Source organism: Lycorma delicatula, chromosome 5 (genome assembly GCF_047948215.1).
Source record: "Lycorma delicatula isolate Av1 chromosome 5, ASM4794821v1, whole genome shotgun sequence".
NCBI classification, from domain to species: Eukaryota; Metazoa; Arthropoda; class Insecta; order Hemiptera; family Fulgoridae; genus Lycorma; species Lycorma delicatula.
The window spans coordinates 84,852,307-84,869,923 of NC_134459.1; the positions used below are offsets into that span (position 1 = coordinate 84,852,307).

Here is a 17,617-nt window from a genome sequence, read left to right on the forward strand (position 1 = left end):
TATAAGTGAATAATTGGTATGATATCATGGATTGCGAGTTTATGACATTTTATGAAATATATATATAATGCAGCTGATTATGCGAATCAAGTTTGTGATAGTGCTTTTGAAAATGTAATCATAGTTACATCCTGTTGTAATCTTAGTCATCCTGTTTCAATTATTCTGTACTTGGGGTTGATCTATTAAATATAATAATAATAATTATATTACTATTATCAATAATAAATAAAATAAAATAAAATCTCTTGCTGCTTATTTTTAAAACAAATAAATTCACATTGGTGCTTTTGCAGTGCGCACTGCTTGGTTAGTTGGATTTAACAATCTGACTAAGAGGAAACAACATTCTTCTTTTTTAAATTTTAATACATCTGATAAAGCGATATGCAGCATGAAAGCTTTAATGTGAATATTATTTAAAAGAAAATAAGCAATAAGTGATATTTTTTATTTTATTTATTATAGATAATATAAATATAAACTTTATGAAATAGTTGTCATTGCAAATTCTATAAATTATTTCAGATTTTCAAAAAAAAAAAATATATACTAGAAAACTTGATTTTTATAACAGAATTCACTTTTATATTTGAAATATATATAAATATTTGGTTTTTCAATTATGGAGTAAAATGTCTACAAGACATTTCTGGCCTTATGATTTTATCATTCAATAATGTCACTCATGAAATTTAACATATATTTTCAAAATTAATTCCATGTTGGGACTATTTGTCGAGTGAACAAAGCATGTGACAGTAAAAGAATAAAATAGCATCTGTTTTTAATATTTAGTAATTACCACAACCACAAAATGAAATTGTAATCTTTGTAGTATACCAATATATTTAATTGAAATTAACTGGGGAAGGCAACAGGTATTTAAAGTAATTTGTCTTCCCTCTCGCTCCTCACTCTCTCTTTTTCTCTCTGTCATTTGCTTCTTTAGAGACAATTAGCAACATAGGATCATATTAATATTATTATAATACAAAGTCACAGTGCTCACAGTGCTTCTATCCAAAACTATAAACTTTTGAAATCATTAACTGAATTAAAACTTAAAAATGCAGATGTTTATAATAACATAGTGTAAAACCTTTTCAGTCCCTCTTGCAAACATCTTCAGTAATTCTTTCTTCACAAATCATGAAGTTGTTAAAAATGTATTTATAGAATTTGGTTTGTTATTTCAAAAGTTCATAGTTTTAAACAATGTTCATTCCTAAATTTCACAGAAAATTACATTGCTTTATTACACTTTCTAAGTGTATGCATGTATGCATGAAAAATGTCAAGCCACTTTTATGAATGTGAAAAGGTGTTTAGTTAAGTCTTTTTTTTTTAAATTTTCTGTTGTAAACAAGGTATTGTATTAAACTTTTACAAGAGTTACTAAGTAACAGTAAAACAACTTAAATATTATTCTGAAAAATATTTTTACATAATAATTGAATTTTTTTCAAACCACTTAAATCAATGTAATTACACATATAAAAACAATAAAATGTAATGTAATAATTTTATTACAATGTTAACAGCCTATGTTGATACAAAAATATATGTATATAAATAGGACCTTTCTTTAGTGTTTATACAATATTGTGCAATTTTAATATTAACAAATTTACAATAATCACAAAATATATTTTATAGATTGAAAGGCATGTATAATTATGTACTTAAATTATTGGCATTTAATTGTACGACTAGATTATTGCTTATTTTCAAAAACATATTATATATAAATATATATTTTTATTTTTTAGTAGTTTTTTGAGACTAGTAACAACAATAAAACTATCTGCACTTCCAGTGAAAAAAGTAACAATAAACAAGTCACAAATGAGCATTGTCATACACATGATATGTTGTTAAACAGCTAAATTTTAGTCCTAGATGATGTGGATGATCCAGATTGTCTGGGTATCCCAGGTTTTGGGGATGACCCAGACAGTATGGATGATCCAGATTGTCTGGGTGTCCCAGGTTTTGGGGATGACCCAGACGGTGTGGATGATCCAGATTGTCTGGGTGTCCCAGATTTTGGGGATGACCCAGACGGTGTGGATGACTCAGGTTGTGTAGATGATCCAGGTTGTGGGGATGACTCAGGTTGTGTGGATGACTCAAGTTGTGTGGATGACTCAGGTTGTGTGGATGACCCAGGTTGTGCGAGTGCTTCAAGTTGTGGGGTACTTGACACTGTTGGTAATACTGGAGTGTTATGTAATGTGATATATGGTACTGACACTGGTGGGATACAAATTTCATCACAAAACACATGAACACCGCATTTATCTAAGGCACATACAGTGATTAGAATCTCTTCTTGCATAATAAGGGGATGAAGAAGGGCTTTTCTGGCATCTGGATCCCGCACTCTTTCAAGAAGTTCATCATTTATATATATCTGAAAAAAAATTAATTATAAAAATAATAAATCTTCAGAATCTTGGGTAAGGTAATACATGTGAATATGCATATGCAATATGTTTCTTTAATAAAACTATTATTAATTTATATTTTTTTTTTGCTAAGATCATCATAATTTCTGTATTGAGTACAATTATCTACCTTTCTTAGCTTTATCAAAATTAAATCATATGTTGATGCATTTCAGATATACTTTGTTTTCAAGTGTACAGTGAGTTTTGAAAATGGGAGTATATCCAAAACACGTCAACATATGATTTAATTATGACTAAGCTATGAAAGGTAATCTTATAATGACCTGATCACTATACAATACCTCGAGTATTTCAAGAGGTAAAAGCTTAAACCAGTGGCATATCTTAAGGGGTGACATTTTAAGGGAAAGATTTAATAAACCAGAGATCAAAGGACACCAAAGATAAACAAAATTGAGGATGACAGTTTCCTTTTGTTTGATATTGTTCTTGGACAAGTTGATGAATGTTAACACTTTCTGCCTATCATAATTTTGTAATAAAAATTTTATATGCTAAATTTATTTTAATGCTGTTTTTTTTTTTTAATGTCAATCTATAAATTAGATGTGCCTAACCAGTTAAAGATGCAGTAAACAAAAAAATATGCCTTGAATAATTAAAACCTTTTTCACAAAGAAATTTTAGTAATAAGATTAAAAATAGTTTGACAGACAATCAGAAAAAAATGTTGCATAAAGTTCAAAACAAAACAAACTAAGTGACAGAAAATAAGTAAAATGGATATATACTAATAGTCAAACAAAATTGTTAACAATGTCAAAAAATATGTTGATTGTAATATCATAAACACAACACATTCAATCACATGTACTTGCATTAGACACAACAGTAGGATTGATTTCTAAAAAAATCCTTACCGAAACAGAACACATATGGAATTATATTAACCACAAAATGCAAATTTTGCACACAGCACACAGAAGCCAACTCCTAAGTTTCTTGAACAATGATTGATTAAATAATATATGTAATAATACTACATGCACAAACAGAAAACTGATCAAATTATGTTGTTTGACTACATACTAAAGAGGTTTCTTAACCGTTTCTAGATGAACATTATTGTAAACTACACAAAAAAACACCAATGTTAAAAGTCACATAACAGCTCAAAAAAGAACTTCTGGAAGCAGAATTAAATTACTAAGAATATGAATCATTTTCAAAAAACATTACTCTGATTTTGTTGTATTGAATAGCACGTTTAAATTCATTTACAGCTATGGCATACATCATACATCTTATGATAAGCATAATAATGGGAACCGAATCTGAATTATTAGCTACATAAATATGCAACTACAATTAAAACATTTGCCAGTAAAGCTACAAATTATTTCTGTTGAAAACAAAATTTGGCTATGAATTTTTTCTTTTTAGAAGAACTAATAAACAACGGGAATATTTTTAACAAACTTGATTGTATTGTGTGGGTATTTAGAATGCTACAAATCTCTTACTAAAGCTCCATCTTTAACAAAGTTAGATAATACAAGTACTGAATATAAGAATAGTTAAATGCATTATTGCAAGTAGTTAAACAGTATAATGAAAAATGGAAAAATAGCATATCATACATAGTTTGGGGCTGAAGTTTATTTTACTGAAATAGGAGTAAGTGTAGCATTAATAATAAACAGAAACAATTGAATGTCTGAGTTTTCAATACTTGCAACAAACAAATTATTATTTTATTTTTTATAAACTTATATAGTAGTATAAATTTATGAAAATTATCTCAAAGTAGAACAGTCAGCAGCTAAATTGGCAGTTTACTATGTAAGTGTTTCATATGGTTTTGTCACCTTTGTCTCACTTTATTTCTCTAGACTTACAGTGAAATTTTGGAAACAATGTTTTCTAAAACACTTACACATTATCGATTAAAAGAAAAGAAACATTAAAAAGTTAATTTTCATTATTTAAAAAGTAAAAGAAAGACATTTCACCCAATGCACTGAATATGAAATGTGGTTGATTCTTTCAGATATTTAAGTAAAGTATTTAATATTTATTTTTAAATATAAATCGTTACTTCAAGACTTTTAGCTGACTTCTATCTGCTTATATACTTCATTCTGAAAATCTTTTTGACAAAAGTAAATGTACAGAAAAAAACCATTGTCTCATAGCAAAATGATGATGAGGAAAACTGTTAACTTATTACCTTTTAACACTAAATGGTCAGACTTCCCTTTTTTAAACATTTTTTTGTAAATATAATTTTAATAAAATTATTTTTCATTACAAAACTGAAAAATGTACTTAAAGGCAGCATGAATAAATAAATAAATAAAGTAATGTTGTTTTTGTTTTGTTCTTAAAAAAACTTTATGCTTTTTTCAATCGTTTTTTTCTTATGCAATTAAGAAATATACACTAAATCCTAAGTAATTATAAAATATTTTTTTTTATTTTGTAATTGTAAAAATTTTAAGTTCAGAACTACTTACAAAAATATTGTACAAACTAAAAATCTATATTAACTTAAATTTTCTAAAAATTGCATCTTGGAAAACCGTTCTAACTGTCATAACTCTGAAACATGAGTAATGAGCAATTTTGTATAAAAAAAGATTATTAATTTTTTACTCTTGACAAAATTATAGCATGAGCAACCTTACTATAATTTGTTGTTGAAAACTTTTATAAAGAGTCTAAAGTTTTCCATCTTTTACATTGGTGGTTTTACCTAGGAGGTGACGTTTTTAAATGATTTCATTAAAGTTAATTTTTAACAATTTTTTTACCAAACAAAGTTTCATATTTATATTTTTAATTGATTTTTATATCTATTTGTAAACTCCATAAAAAAATTTAACTTTTAACACATCTCACTATCTATAGTGTGCATATTAATCTACACAACAGGTAGATTGTTATTTATATATATTAGAAAATTTTGATACTCACATCAAATGCAGTGACCTCACAATCTTTTGGTGCACTCCAAGAGATCAACAATGAATCAAATGAAGTAGCTCCAATTACTTTTAGATTTAATGGATGACCGTGATCTTTATCATTCTGCAAGTAAATAAAAAAGTAGGTGTTATAAGTTAAAATAATTATTATATCTAAATCAAAGAGATTTTTGTTTATGAACATCTGTCTATATAATTTACAGCAAATGATAGTTTAAATTATTTTATTTATTATATGAAAAAAATTATTATTAGAAGCTCCAAAAATTTTTGTCAAAATCATATAAATTAACTTCTTTTTATGTATTAATATATTTTTACATATTTAATTAATGTTAAGGAGTGAAATCATGGTTTTTAGCATTTTATTTTATTTACTGTAATTTATGAAATTTAATTGTATTTGCAAACCTATTTTATTTACATATTTATTTTAATTTACATATTGTTCCAACACACTCTTTATTAGTAATTTATTTTCAACTCTTTTCTCATAGTTTGCACTGATTATTTTAAAAAAACATACAAAAGTTAATTAAATCAATAAGATAAAAAGATTAAAAGTTCTAGTATACATTTATAATACTATCTTTCATTTATAATATATGAGATAACTGCTTGGAACGTATTAAAAATCATGCAGTTAAAAAAAAATCTCAAAAACTGATAACAAAATTTAATTCTATAACTTTAATGACTTGACTCTTTTGTTCAAATCCAAGGCCATAAGGTTCTCTTTAATGGTGCGTTCAGTATTTTTATTTAAACAGTATACAAATATATATTCATACTTTTAAAATATTAACTGACAGACAGGAAGTGGTAGCCACCCTGTCTTTATTATATTTATTTTTTAATTTTAAGATAATACCGTTTTATAAAACGTTGTAAACACTATGACTGTTCAGAATTTTATGTTTAGTTTCAGTTCAACCTTTCCTGCAAAAGAGGTGTCAGTAAAACAAAGTATAATTGCAACTAAACAACTGGATTTGAAACAACATATTTTATTACCACACAAATTTTTTATGATAGTAGACTTTTTAATTTAAAAAAAAAGTATATATATATATATATATATATATTGATATATAATTTTATTTTACATACATAATAACATCAGTAATAATGTGATTACTTTAATCATAAAGTAATCAAGTTACTACTGATTCACAGTAATTCAAGTTTTTTCTTTTGTTGTCAAAATTAGAGACGGCTAAATGATTTTTTAATAACAAAATCTTACAGTAAATGCAACAATCTTTTGTAATATATACAAACACATACGCATACACACAAAACCCAGGATCCACCTAGGGTCAGGAGAAAATTCAGAGGCAAGAAATAACAGAATTAATGGTGCATCACATAAACTTCTGTTATTCGTGGGCTTGGAGACATACCATAACTTCTACAACAGAAGACTTTTTTTGTTGTTTGTGGTCAACATTTTACAACCTCTGACAAAGAAAACCAGCAGTCTTATAGACACTGTTTCACATGAAGTAGGCACCAAACTAGTCTCAACAACAAATGTCTTAAGTTATATGGGTAAAATTAAGTTAGGTAATTATTTAGTTAGGTAATTAGTGGGTGAAATCTGAATATAGTACAAACAATAATTGTTTGTAATAATTGTTCCACCTACACGAACGTAGGCGGAACAAAGAGAATTGGTAGAAAACTTGAATATCAAAGGATGTATTTGAGCTGATGGATGAGCATAAAAAGTATAAGAATGCTAGTGATGAAGAAGGTAAAAGGAACTATTGACAATTAAGAAATACCATAAACAGGAAGTGCAAATTAGTAAAAGAAGAGTGGATTAAAAAAAAGAGTTCAGAAGTGGAAAGAGAAATGATCCTTGGTAAAATAAACGGAGCATACAGGAGAATTTTGTGGTACATAAATTAAAATCTAATAATGTGTTATACAAAGATGGTACACCGATTTATAATACGAAAGAAAAAGGTAATAGGTGGGTGGAATATACTGAAGAGTTATATGGAGGAAATGAATTAGAAACTGTTGTTATAGATGAAGAAGAGGAGGTTGAAGAGGATGAAAAGGGATATACAATACTGAGATCTGAATTTAAGAGAGCATTAAAAGATTTGAACAACAGAAAGGCTCCTGGGGTAGACAGGATACCTGCAGAATTACTGCGCAGAGCAGGTGAGGAAGCGATAGATTATATAAACTGATGTGTAATATTTACGAAAAAGGGGAAGTTCCGTCAGACTTCAAAAAGAGTGTTATAGTCATGAGTGTTATAGTCAAAGAAAGCAGGAGCAGATAAATGTGAAGAATACAGAACAATTAGCTTAACTAGTCATGCATAAAAAATCTTAACTAGAATTCTGTACAGAAGAATTGAGAGGAGAGTGGAAGAACTGTGTGTATGAGAAGACCAATTTCAGGAAAAGGATAGGGACAAGGGAAGCAAATTTAGCGTTCAGATTAATAGTAGAAAGAAGATTAGAGAAAAACAAACCAAGCATTTATAGATTTAGAAAAGGGATTTGATAACAAGACTAGAATAAAATGTTCAGCATTTTAAAAAAAATTAGGGTTCAAGTACAGAGATAGAATAACAATTACTAACATTTACAGGAAACAAACTGTAACTAATAATCGAAGAACATAAGAAAGAAACCGTAATAAAAAAGTGAGTTTGACAAAGATGTTCCCTATCCCTGTTACTTTTTAATCTTTATATAGAACTAGTAGTTAATGATGTTAAAGAACAATTTAGATCCTGAATCACAATGCAAGGGAAAAGATAAAGATGCTACGAAGCAGGAGCGATATTAAATGTCGAATACCACAAGTAAAATGAGCTTCCAATCAGAAATATAATTTTCTTACATCAAAAATTAATTTAAATGTCAGGAAAATATTTTTGTAAGTAAATGTTTGGAGTGTAGCTTTATATGGAAGTGAAACTTGGATGATTGAAGTACCTGAGAAGAAAAGATAGAAGCTATAGGAGAATGTTAAAAATCAGATGGGTGGATAAAGTGACAAATGAAGAGGTGTTGTGGGAAATTGATGAAGAGAGAAGAATTTGAAAAAATATAGTTAAAAGAAGAGACAGACTTATAGGCCACATATTAAGGCATCCTGGAATAGTCGCTTTAATATTATAGAGGGACATGTAGATGGGAAAAATTGTGCAGGTAGGCAACGTTTACTCACTGGGTTGGCCTAGTGGTGAATGCGTCTTCGCAAATCAGCTGAATTTGAAGTTGAGAATTCCAACGTTCAAATCCTAGTAAACGTTACATAAAAACAAACCAACATATTTGACATTTATAGACTTAGAAAAGGTATTTGATAACGTAGATTGGAATAAAATATTCAGCATTTTAAAAAAAAATTAGGGTTCAAGTATAAAGATAGAAGAACAATTGCTAACATTTACAGGCACCTAGTAAAAGTTACGTTTATACAGATTTGAATACTAAGTCATGGATACTGGTGTTCTTTGGTGGTTGGGTTTCAATTAACCACACATCTCAGAAATGGTCAGCCTGAGACTACACAAGACCACACTTCACTTACACTCATACATATCATCCTCATTCATCCTCTGAAGTAATACCTGACAGTGATTCTCGAAGGCTAAACAGGAAAAAAAAGGTAGGCAATGTTTAGAATATATAAAAAAAAATGTTTGGGATATAGAATGTAGTGGGTATACTGAAATGAAACAACTGGCACTAGATAGGGAATCTTGGAAAGCTGCATCAAACCAGCCAAGTGACTGAAGACAAAAAAAAAATCTTTTCTCTGCTAATTTAAAGGGAAATATTCCCATTATGCCGACAAATGCATATAATTATGTTTACTTTTTACTTATTTTCATTTTTGAATTTATAAATATATTATTTTTCTAATTGCTTCAGTTCATTAATATCATTATCTATTTCAATTTTTTTTCTTTATTACATATTTATAATGTGATTGTTTTTTTATGAGTTGCTCAGCTTTGATGCATACTTTCACATTTTTATTTCTCAATGCCCTCACATATTCTAAAAATGTTGTTTTAAATGATCTGTTTGATGGTTTTCCAACAGTCTAAGTATATTTATACTGGTCACATATTACTTCATAAATATCACATTCATTACAATTATCAGTCACAATAAGTTTTAAATATTTCTGTTATTAAATTTAATGTTACTTAATTATTATATTTGTAATTATATTATTATATTTGTAAATATATTTCATTTATTTATTTTTCCTTTACTTGGAGTATCTGTTGTATCTGTTAAATTTATTTATATATTTTCTGTGAACAGTGTTTACAGGTTTATTGTAATAATTTTGTTTAGCATTTATCTTATGTATTGTATTTCTAAGTTCAAATTTTAAAACCTATTTTGTTTCTTTATGTGCTGTATCAAACACTATCATGATACATTCCTCTTTTGTGAGGGTGTGAGTCTTTACATTCTGTAAAATTGTTTATTTTTCACCATTAGTTCATTAAAGAATTATAAGCTTAAAAAAATTTAGTTTATACTATGAAAGAAATATATTTGTCAAATATTTAAAAAAATTAATTATTTACAACAGAGCTAGGGTGAGTAAGAACTTATTAACTATTCTGGTGTTTATTAGCTCTTAATCAAGTTAAGGAGATAGTTAATTATCTCTCTTATGTTAAGCCAAACTTACTAAAAAAACTAAATTATTATTCTAACTACTAAATTATTATTCAACTTACCAGAACCTAAAAATGAATAAAAAAAGATTCAAACTTACTATAATGAAATCTGTTGGTTTGTAGTAAATATATCCTGCAAGGTAATCAGCTAGCATTGCGCAATCAAAATCAACATGTCTTTTAGATGGATAAGTAGCGATACAATCAAAAAGTGAGTCAGTCCAACAGCATCCATCTTCAGCAAGGCTAATTAATTGATCAGCAAGGCACTGAATTAATTGATCTTTAGATGCAATTTTACATTTTAATGTCTGTACAGTAGTTAGTAATGAACTAAGAGTTGGTTTTAAAAGCTCATCATCATTATCAGGGAGAGGTGGAATTTTCATAACAGTAGTTAAACAAGGTTGCTTTGAAACAACTGAAGAGGGTTGAGGTGGAACATAAAGTTGAACTTCTTTATTTGATATCTGGAAACAAAAAGTGTAATATTGTTTATGTAATAATAATAAAAATACGATGTTTAACATCAGTTTTTTTTTAATTCTTTATTTGTACAATCTATGAGAGCTTAAAGCAAATATAAGCTTTGTACCATATTAACAATCATTATGAGCATATAAGCTCAGATATTAACTAAAATTCATCTGTAAGTAATCATTATATTAAGTAAAAGAAACTCTACCTCCATGACCAGGTAAAAAGTAATGTCTTTATCTTTAATCTAAAAGATTTTGAGTTTGGTGTCGTGGTCATGTGTAGTATTTTTCAAATTAACAAATTTTAAAAAAGTCAGGTATTGAAATTACAAATTTTAATACCATATTCTCTCCTGTACCAGGTGTGTAAAAATGAAACCGGAATTTGCCCATAGATGGCCCTAGCTGTCAATGTAGTTACTATCAAACTGCATCATTGGTGCCATTTTCTTTATTTGAAACCTGACAAAGATTTTCAACTTACAGCAATACAAGTTTCATACAACAGCATAATTTTAATTAGCGTTGAACATGTCGAGTTTTGTACCTACAAACTATGATTTGCAGACAAATGATTTGATTTTCTGTTACCATTTAAAGAAAACTGATGCAGAATACACTGAATGCTTGTCGAAGCTTATGGTGAGCGTGTTCTTCGTAAATCACAGTGCTTTGAGTGGTTTAAAAAAAAATCAAAAGTAGTGATTATCATGTGAGAAATGAAGAATGTGGAAGACCACCGAATAAGTTTGAAGACAGCAAATTGCAAGCATTGTTGGATGAGGATGATGCTCAAATACAACAACAACTCACGGATCAATTAAATATAACACAAGAAGCTGTGTCCATATGTTTGAAAGCCATGGGAAAGATCCAGAAGATGGAAAAATGGGTTCCACATGAACTGAATGAAAGACAGCAAGAAAACCAAAAAACCACTTGTGAAATGCTGCTTGCCAGGTACAAAAGAAAGTCATTTCTCCATAAAATTGTGACAGGTGATGAAAAGTGGATATATTTCGAGAATCTTAAGCGTAAAGATCATGGGTAACTCCAGGTGAACCACTGACATCGATTTCAAGGCCAAATTGCTACGGAAAGAAGACAATGCTCTGTGTTTGGTGGGATCAGAAGGGTGTGATCTATTATGAGCTGCTAAAACCTGGTGAAACCGTTAATACTGAACGCTACCAACATCAAAAGATCAATTTGAATAAAGCATGCATGAAAAACGACCAGAATATTAAAAAAGGCAACACAAAGTGATTTTGCTTCATGATAATGCGCCATCACACACAGCAAAACCGGTCAAGGAAATGATTGAGGCGTTCAGTTGGGAAATACTTTTGCATGCGGCTTACTCACCAGACTTGGCTCCATCTAACTATTATTTATTTGCATCGATGGGACCCACCACTTGCTGAGCAGTGCTTTACTTCTTATGAAAATGTACGAAAATGGCTTGATGACTTGTTTGCCTCAAAAGAGAAAAAGTTTTTTTTTGTTATGGCATTCATAAATTGTCAAAGATGGAAAAAATGTATAGCTACAATGGACAATATTTTGAATAAAATATTTTTTATCATTTTCATACAATAAATTGTGTATTTTCTATACAAAAATTCCGGTTTCATATTTACACACCTGGTAGATTGTCATCAGGCAGAGCAATTGACAGAAAAATAATTCTTAAATAAAATTCTTATTGGGAGGATATGTTTTAATGGAAAATAGTGACACTGACAACAAAAATTTGTATCACCACCATTTTTATTATCAACCTAAGAAAAACATTTTTTTTAAAAATAAAAAAGTTTCATAGTGAACAAATAAGTTTACAGAAAAAAAAAGTTTGTTATGTTCACAATTAATTTATTAAATTTTAATCTAAAGATGTTTTACTTGTAAGTCTATTTATTGATAAGTGTACATTTATAACAATGTACAATGTCATAAACAATGACAAGGACACAACATGCTATTTAAGACAACTGGCAGGGCCTGTCTTTCTAGAGAACCTCTTCTACGAATAATCTACATAGGGTTAAAGATGTAAAAAGCAAGATCTCATTATTCTATATTTATATCTTACTTTTACTTTAATCTTATAAATTCTGCCTAAAAAATTAATCCTCTATTATTAACGTCATCTTTAAGAAGATGTACTGTTACTGGTCGTGTATATTAAAGCACTTGTTACACATCTACAATTCTCCATTTGCAAGACTTAACAAAATGTAAATATTTTTCATAAAGAAATTAAAGAGGGACTTGCCACAATCCTTGTCGCTAATGGACAAAACTTCTAGCCAACAATATAAAAGTAGGGCATAAATTGAAATATTTCAAATAAAAATCAAACTAATCAAAAGTGTCTAAGTAGAAAAAGAACATCTTTAGGTGAGAGTTTTCACTTACACAAGCTAAAAAAAAATAAGGAATAATTCAAAAACGTTTTTAACAAATATATTACATTCATTTATTGATAATATTTCGCTCCTTACATTAATAAGTGAATTGCCATTTATCAGATATCAGTTTGAATACATAAAATACGATTTAATATTTTCTTAAATTTTTTTTATTTCAAGGAACAACAAATTACTGTCCATATAAAAATGAGTCAAACAATATTTTTTACTGAAAATTAAAAAAAAAAGTGCGAGGAGTATGAAATTTTAGTTTATTTAAACATATACATTTTTGATTTATTTTACAATTAAGTTTCTTAGTTATTTTGGATAAAAAATCACTTTCTTTTTAATAAAACCATTCCTTCTTTAATTCACTTTTGGTGCCGCCTTCTTCTTTCCAAATTTTTAAATATGATTTTGTACACAAACAGTAAAAAATCTGAAGTGAACAAAACATTGAGATACAATAAACCTGATTTTGACAGGCATTGTTAACCAGTAACATTAATAAGACCAGCAACATTTAGATATGTTCCTTGTTAACTTCTTTAAAAATGCATAAAAAAAAGTTGAACATATTTTATCATGATATTTTATGAAAAAAGAAAATGGCTTTAACAACCCAGATACCAACTTATTTTTATAATAATAATTGTTAATTTTATTCCAACAGTGATTCAAGATTTTATTAAAGATTCTCTATTCTACATTTAATAACCCACTTGGAAAAAAAATTCCAGAATTAATGTTGCATGAATCTTTTTACTATATATTGAAAGTAATTTAACTTTCACAGAATAAAACAGCTATGCATCTTCATGTCAGTGTACCTTCATTTCAATATTATTTATATGTATTTATGTACCGTGTAAAGATACACATCAGTTCAAGGATTTGAAGTTTTAATTAGAACTGTGTATTATTTTCATATCTAGCTATTAAATGGGTTATGCATATTGTAATATTTTAATAAAAATTTAAGTTCACAATGTTAAAATAAATAAACTTTTAAATAGACAGAATATTGTTTCTTTTCTTTTATTAAGAGCCTCAGTAGTTTGTTCTGATTTCCCTCAAGAACCAACCATGATTATACAATTTTTACACATATTTTAAAATGTTACATGGCGATTGAAAATTTTATTTTGAGATTTTAACATCTTTAACACAAAGTATACAACACCTCAAAAGTCTGAAAAAGCTGAAAGAAGGAATCTGGTATATTAAAAAAATATATAATTTATTGGTAACATTAGTCTAAAGAGTTGGAAACATTGTCTAATGTGTTTAGTTGGTGTATTGCTGGTTTGTTTCGACCCATGTTTATCTCAATTATTTTATTTTTCTTATGTGTATATTGCAATCTGTTCAACTAGTGAACAATAAGCAATCCCCCCACTGCCCAATGAGATGAAGATGATATGTATGATGTGTAAATGAGGTATGGTCTTGTACAGACTAAGACCGACCATTCTTAAGACGTGTGATAAATTGAACTCTAACCACCAAAGTACACCAGTATCCATTGTCTAGTATTCAAATCTGAATAAAAGCAAGTAACTTTTATTAGGATGAGCTTCATTTTCAATTTTGAAAATCAGCTGTTGAAAAAGTGATTTGCAATGATGAGTTAACCATTAGATCAACCCACTGGGCTGTTTATCTCAATGGGTGCATCAATTTCAGTGAAATCAGTACTGAATGATTTACCTCAATGTAATTGATAGTGGATGAATGAAAGTTTGCAAAGCAAGGTTCGCAGATGTATAATAATCTTTTACATATGAAAGAAATTATTTGCAACTAATATATTGGGAGTAAAAAGTAATATTATAGTAAAAGGAGATAAGATGTTCTAAAATATCTAATATTATAAAGTTCCATAAGAATATTACGCAAGATAACAGAGTTTAAGTCATCAAAAAATCACATATAACAAATAATTCAGTGAAGATGCAAATCTGCAATATTGGGCCCATCTATAGGTGGGTATTTTGTAATTTCAGGGATAAACTTGCATTTAGCCAATAGAAAATGGAGATGGAATCTGTAATAAAATAACACAAAGACTTAAAGAAATAACTGCAAAATTGTGCATAGGGATTTTCATTTAAGTTGCATGGCTTTTTGCAATCCAAATTTTTAATAATTTTGAAGCACTTTTATGTAAAAAGAAAATTCTTTAAAGGATACTATTAAATATGTCACTATAATCAATCTCAAATTCAGCCAATTTCAAATACAGTTCTGATATTTTTATCTTTGCACTTAAGATATCATTTTAATAAAACATGATTTATAGATTTATCAGCAAATGCTGGATTGCTTAAGTTGAGAAATGTGAATTAAAAAATTGAATGTTTACCAGAAATCTATGGTGTGAAAAAAATACTGAGCCTGTCATATATAGTCCACAATCCTTCAAGATGAAGTGCAAAAGCTTTTTTTTATTAATAATAAAGCAGTTGGTACGTCACATACAAAAAAAACAAAAAAACAAGATGTTTTAAGGTACATTGTACATGTATTATATGAGATGAAATTGAGGATATTTATGGTTGGGAAAATATTAAATAATTCTTGATCCATGCAACCTATTACTATACTGTCAATATATTTTCAATTTTACCCCCCCCCCCCCCAGTTTAACTCCTATGCATATAGTTCAACTTATGGTTCTTCAAAAAATTGATCAAATCAAAAATTGTTGAATAATAGTACTCCAAATATAATTTTCAAGCTATTGAAAAGCTCTAACCTATCATCAGTTACTTTACAATAAGAAAAAACTATTAAAGTTTAAATAATAAATGTATGCTATGGATAAATTTTTTTTCATAATAAACATTTTTATTACTTCAGTTAAACTTACTTCAGATTTAACATCTTTTGGCAGATTAGAATTAGCAGAATCCTCTGCTGATCCATCACCAATGTCTGTGGCTGAGTGATATACTTCATCTAATGAACTTTTACTTCCTTTTTGCTGTAAATCAGAAAAAAAGACTTTAATTTCTAATCAGAATAGAAAAGTAGAATTAAAGATAAAATTTGCTTCTGTATAATAAATCAGAGCAAGAGTGCCAGCACCAGAATTTTCACTTAGCAAGACAAAAGTGAAAGTGATTTTACTTTTCATAATATCCATTAAAAATACATGCACATTAATTATAAATAAAATCACTAAAAATGCTATACATTTCACATTCATTTTGTAATAGTACGATTCAATATGAGATATTTTGGAAAGTTTGTTTTTATAAATATCTAGTAAATTTTTGTTGTTAGTATTTTAATGATTTACATCTTTCCAAAGGTATCTTTAACTGTGCAGGGATTTTATTTGTCATTCTGACTGCTATCATTTTGAAAATTCACTAATAAAATTTCTTTTCATGGACTGCCTGGACATCAATTCTATTAGACTAGGTAACTGTTTTCTGGGAGGTTCTAGATTCAAACTCTGGTGTGGGATTTTTCACTTTCTACAGAATTCACCCCTCATCATCAATATTAAATTGGGCTAATACCGTAGTATGTGTAAATAAGGAACCTAACCTGTGCTTCAGTCATCAGTGATTTAATTTATTGATGAAAATTTATTTTCATGGCATTCTTTCAAGTTTAATTTAATTTACGCTATTTTCCACAACTTGGTAGAAAATCTTTTGTACAAAATTACATTGTTAAAAAATAACCCAAAACCTAATGCTTTACTAGAAACAACATTCTATTCATTTCCTAATGAAAGTTTTGAATTGGAATTCATTCCAACGATTTCTCCAGTTTCAGAAAAAGTTAACATCTTTTATAAATTAAAAAAAATTTATATGTATATTACAAATCAATAGGCTACTCCATTTTTAATTAGTGAAATCTAAAATTTGAACAAAAGAATAGAGCGTGTTCTTAAAGCAGTATAAACGAAATTTTTAATAATTTTTAAGAGATGATTAATGAGGGTTTATCAGGTGCTAAATTGTAATGTTATAGGTATCTAATCACATGACAAAGTTACCCCAACTAATTTTGAAAAGAATTCCGAAGAATAATGAGAACCCCACAAACAGAGTTTTTAAGTGAAGTACAAGTGACACATTTCACAATGTTCACGAAGATGTATAATGTACATCATTATTTTCAGAAAAGCAATCCTGTGAGTTTTATCACTTGTACCTCTGATGCTTAACAAGCATCATAGTAATAAGAAAGCCTATGACAGATAATGTAAAACAACAAATTAATGGATACTTTTCTTTGGGAAACAAATCACTATCTCCATTCAGTATGGGGAAATGATGTACCATTGAGAACTCATTGATCATCATCATGATGTACCATTCCAATATCAAACTAACTCAGAATGTAAGTCCAGCTAAGATTTTATTTGTCATCATCATATAGGGTGAAAAATTCTTATCTTCTTCCTGAAAGTTTATTATCAGTGTCTATTCAATCAAATAAATTTAAAATTGAAAAAAAACAATCAGTACTTTTGTTATATTTTATAGTAAAATTAGGTGGTAGTCAAATTTTGAAGTGGATGAAAGGAAGGGTTTTAAGTCAAGTTGGAGAACTGGAGAACAGAGAAAAAAAAAATGGAAAAAGAATGAGATCATACATTAAGGCATACATTAAGGCATCT

The 17,617-nt window shown here is 28.2% G+C and overlaps 1 protein-coding gene across 1 annotated transcript; it reads right to left on the reverse strand.

Annotated features, from left to right (window-relative positions):
* Positions 1-1,403: 1,403 nt before the first annotated feature.
* LOC142325157 (uncharacterized) lies at positions 1,404-12,008 on the reverse strand. The gene is made up of 3 exons (XM_075366561.1): positions 11,924-12,008; positions 5,391-5,504; positions 1,404-2,416 (listed from the first exon to the last, which is right to left on the reverse strand). Exons 1-3 carry the CDS (start codon positions 11,936-11,938, stop codon positions 1,886-1,888), a joined length of 660 nt encoding a protein of 219 aa, XP_075222676.1. The 5' UTR covers positions 11,939-12,008; the 3' UTR covers positions 1,404-1,885.
* Positions 12,009-17,617: the final 5,609 nt, after the last annotated feature.

Coding starts and splice junctions, on each gene's coding strand:
- LOC142325157 (XM_075366561.1), bottom strand. Junction 2,417..5,390: donor GTGAGGTCACTGCATTTGAT/GTGAGTATCAAA, acceptor ATTTTTTTTCAG/ATATATATAAATGATGAACT.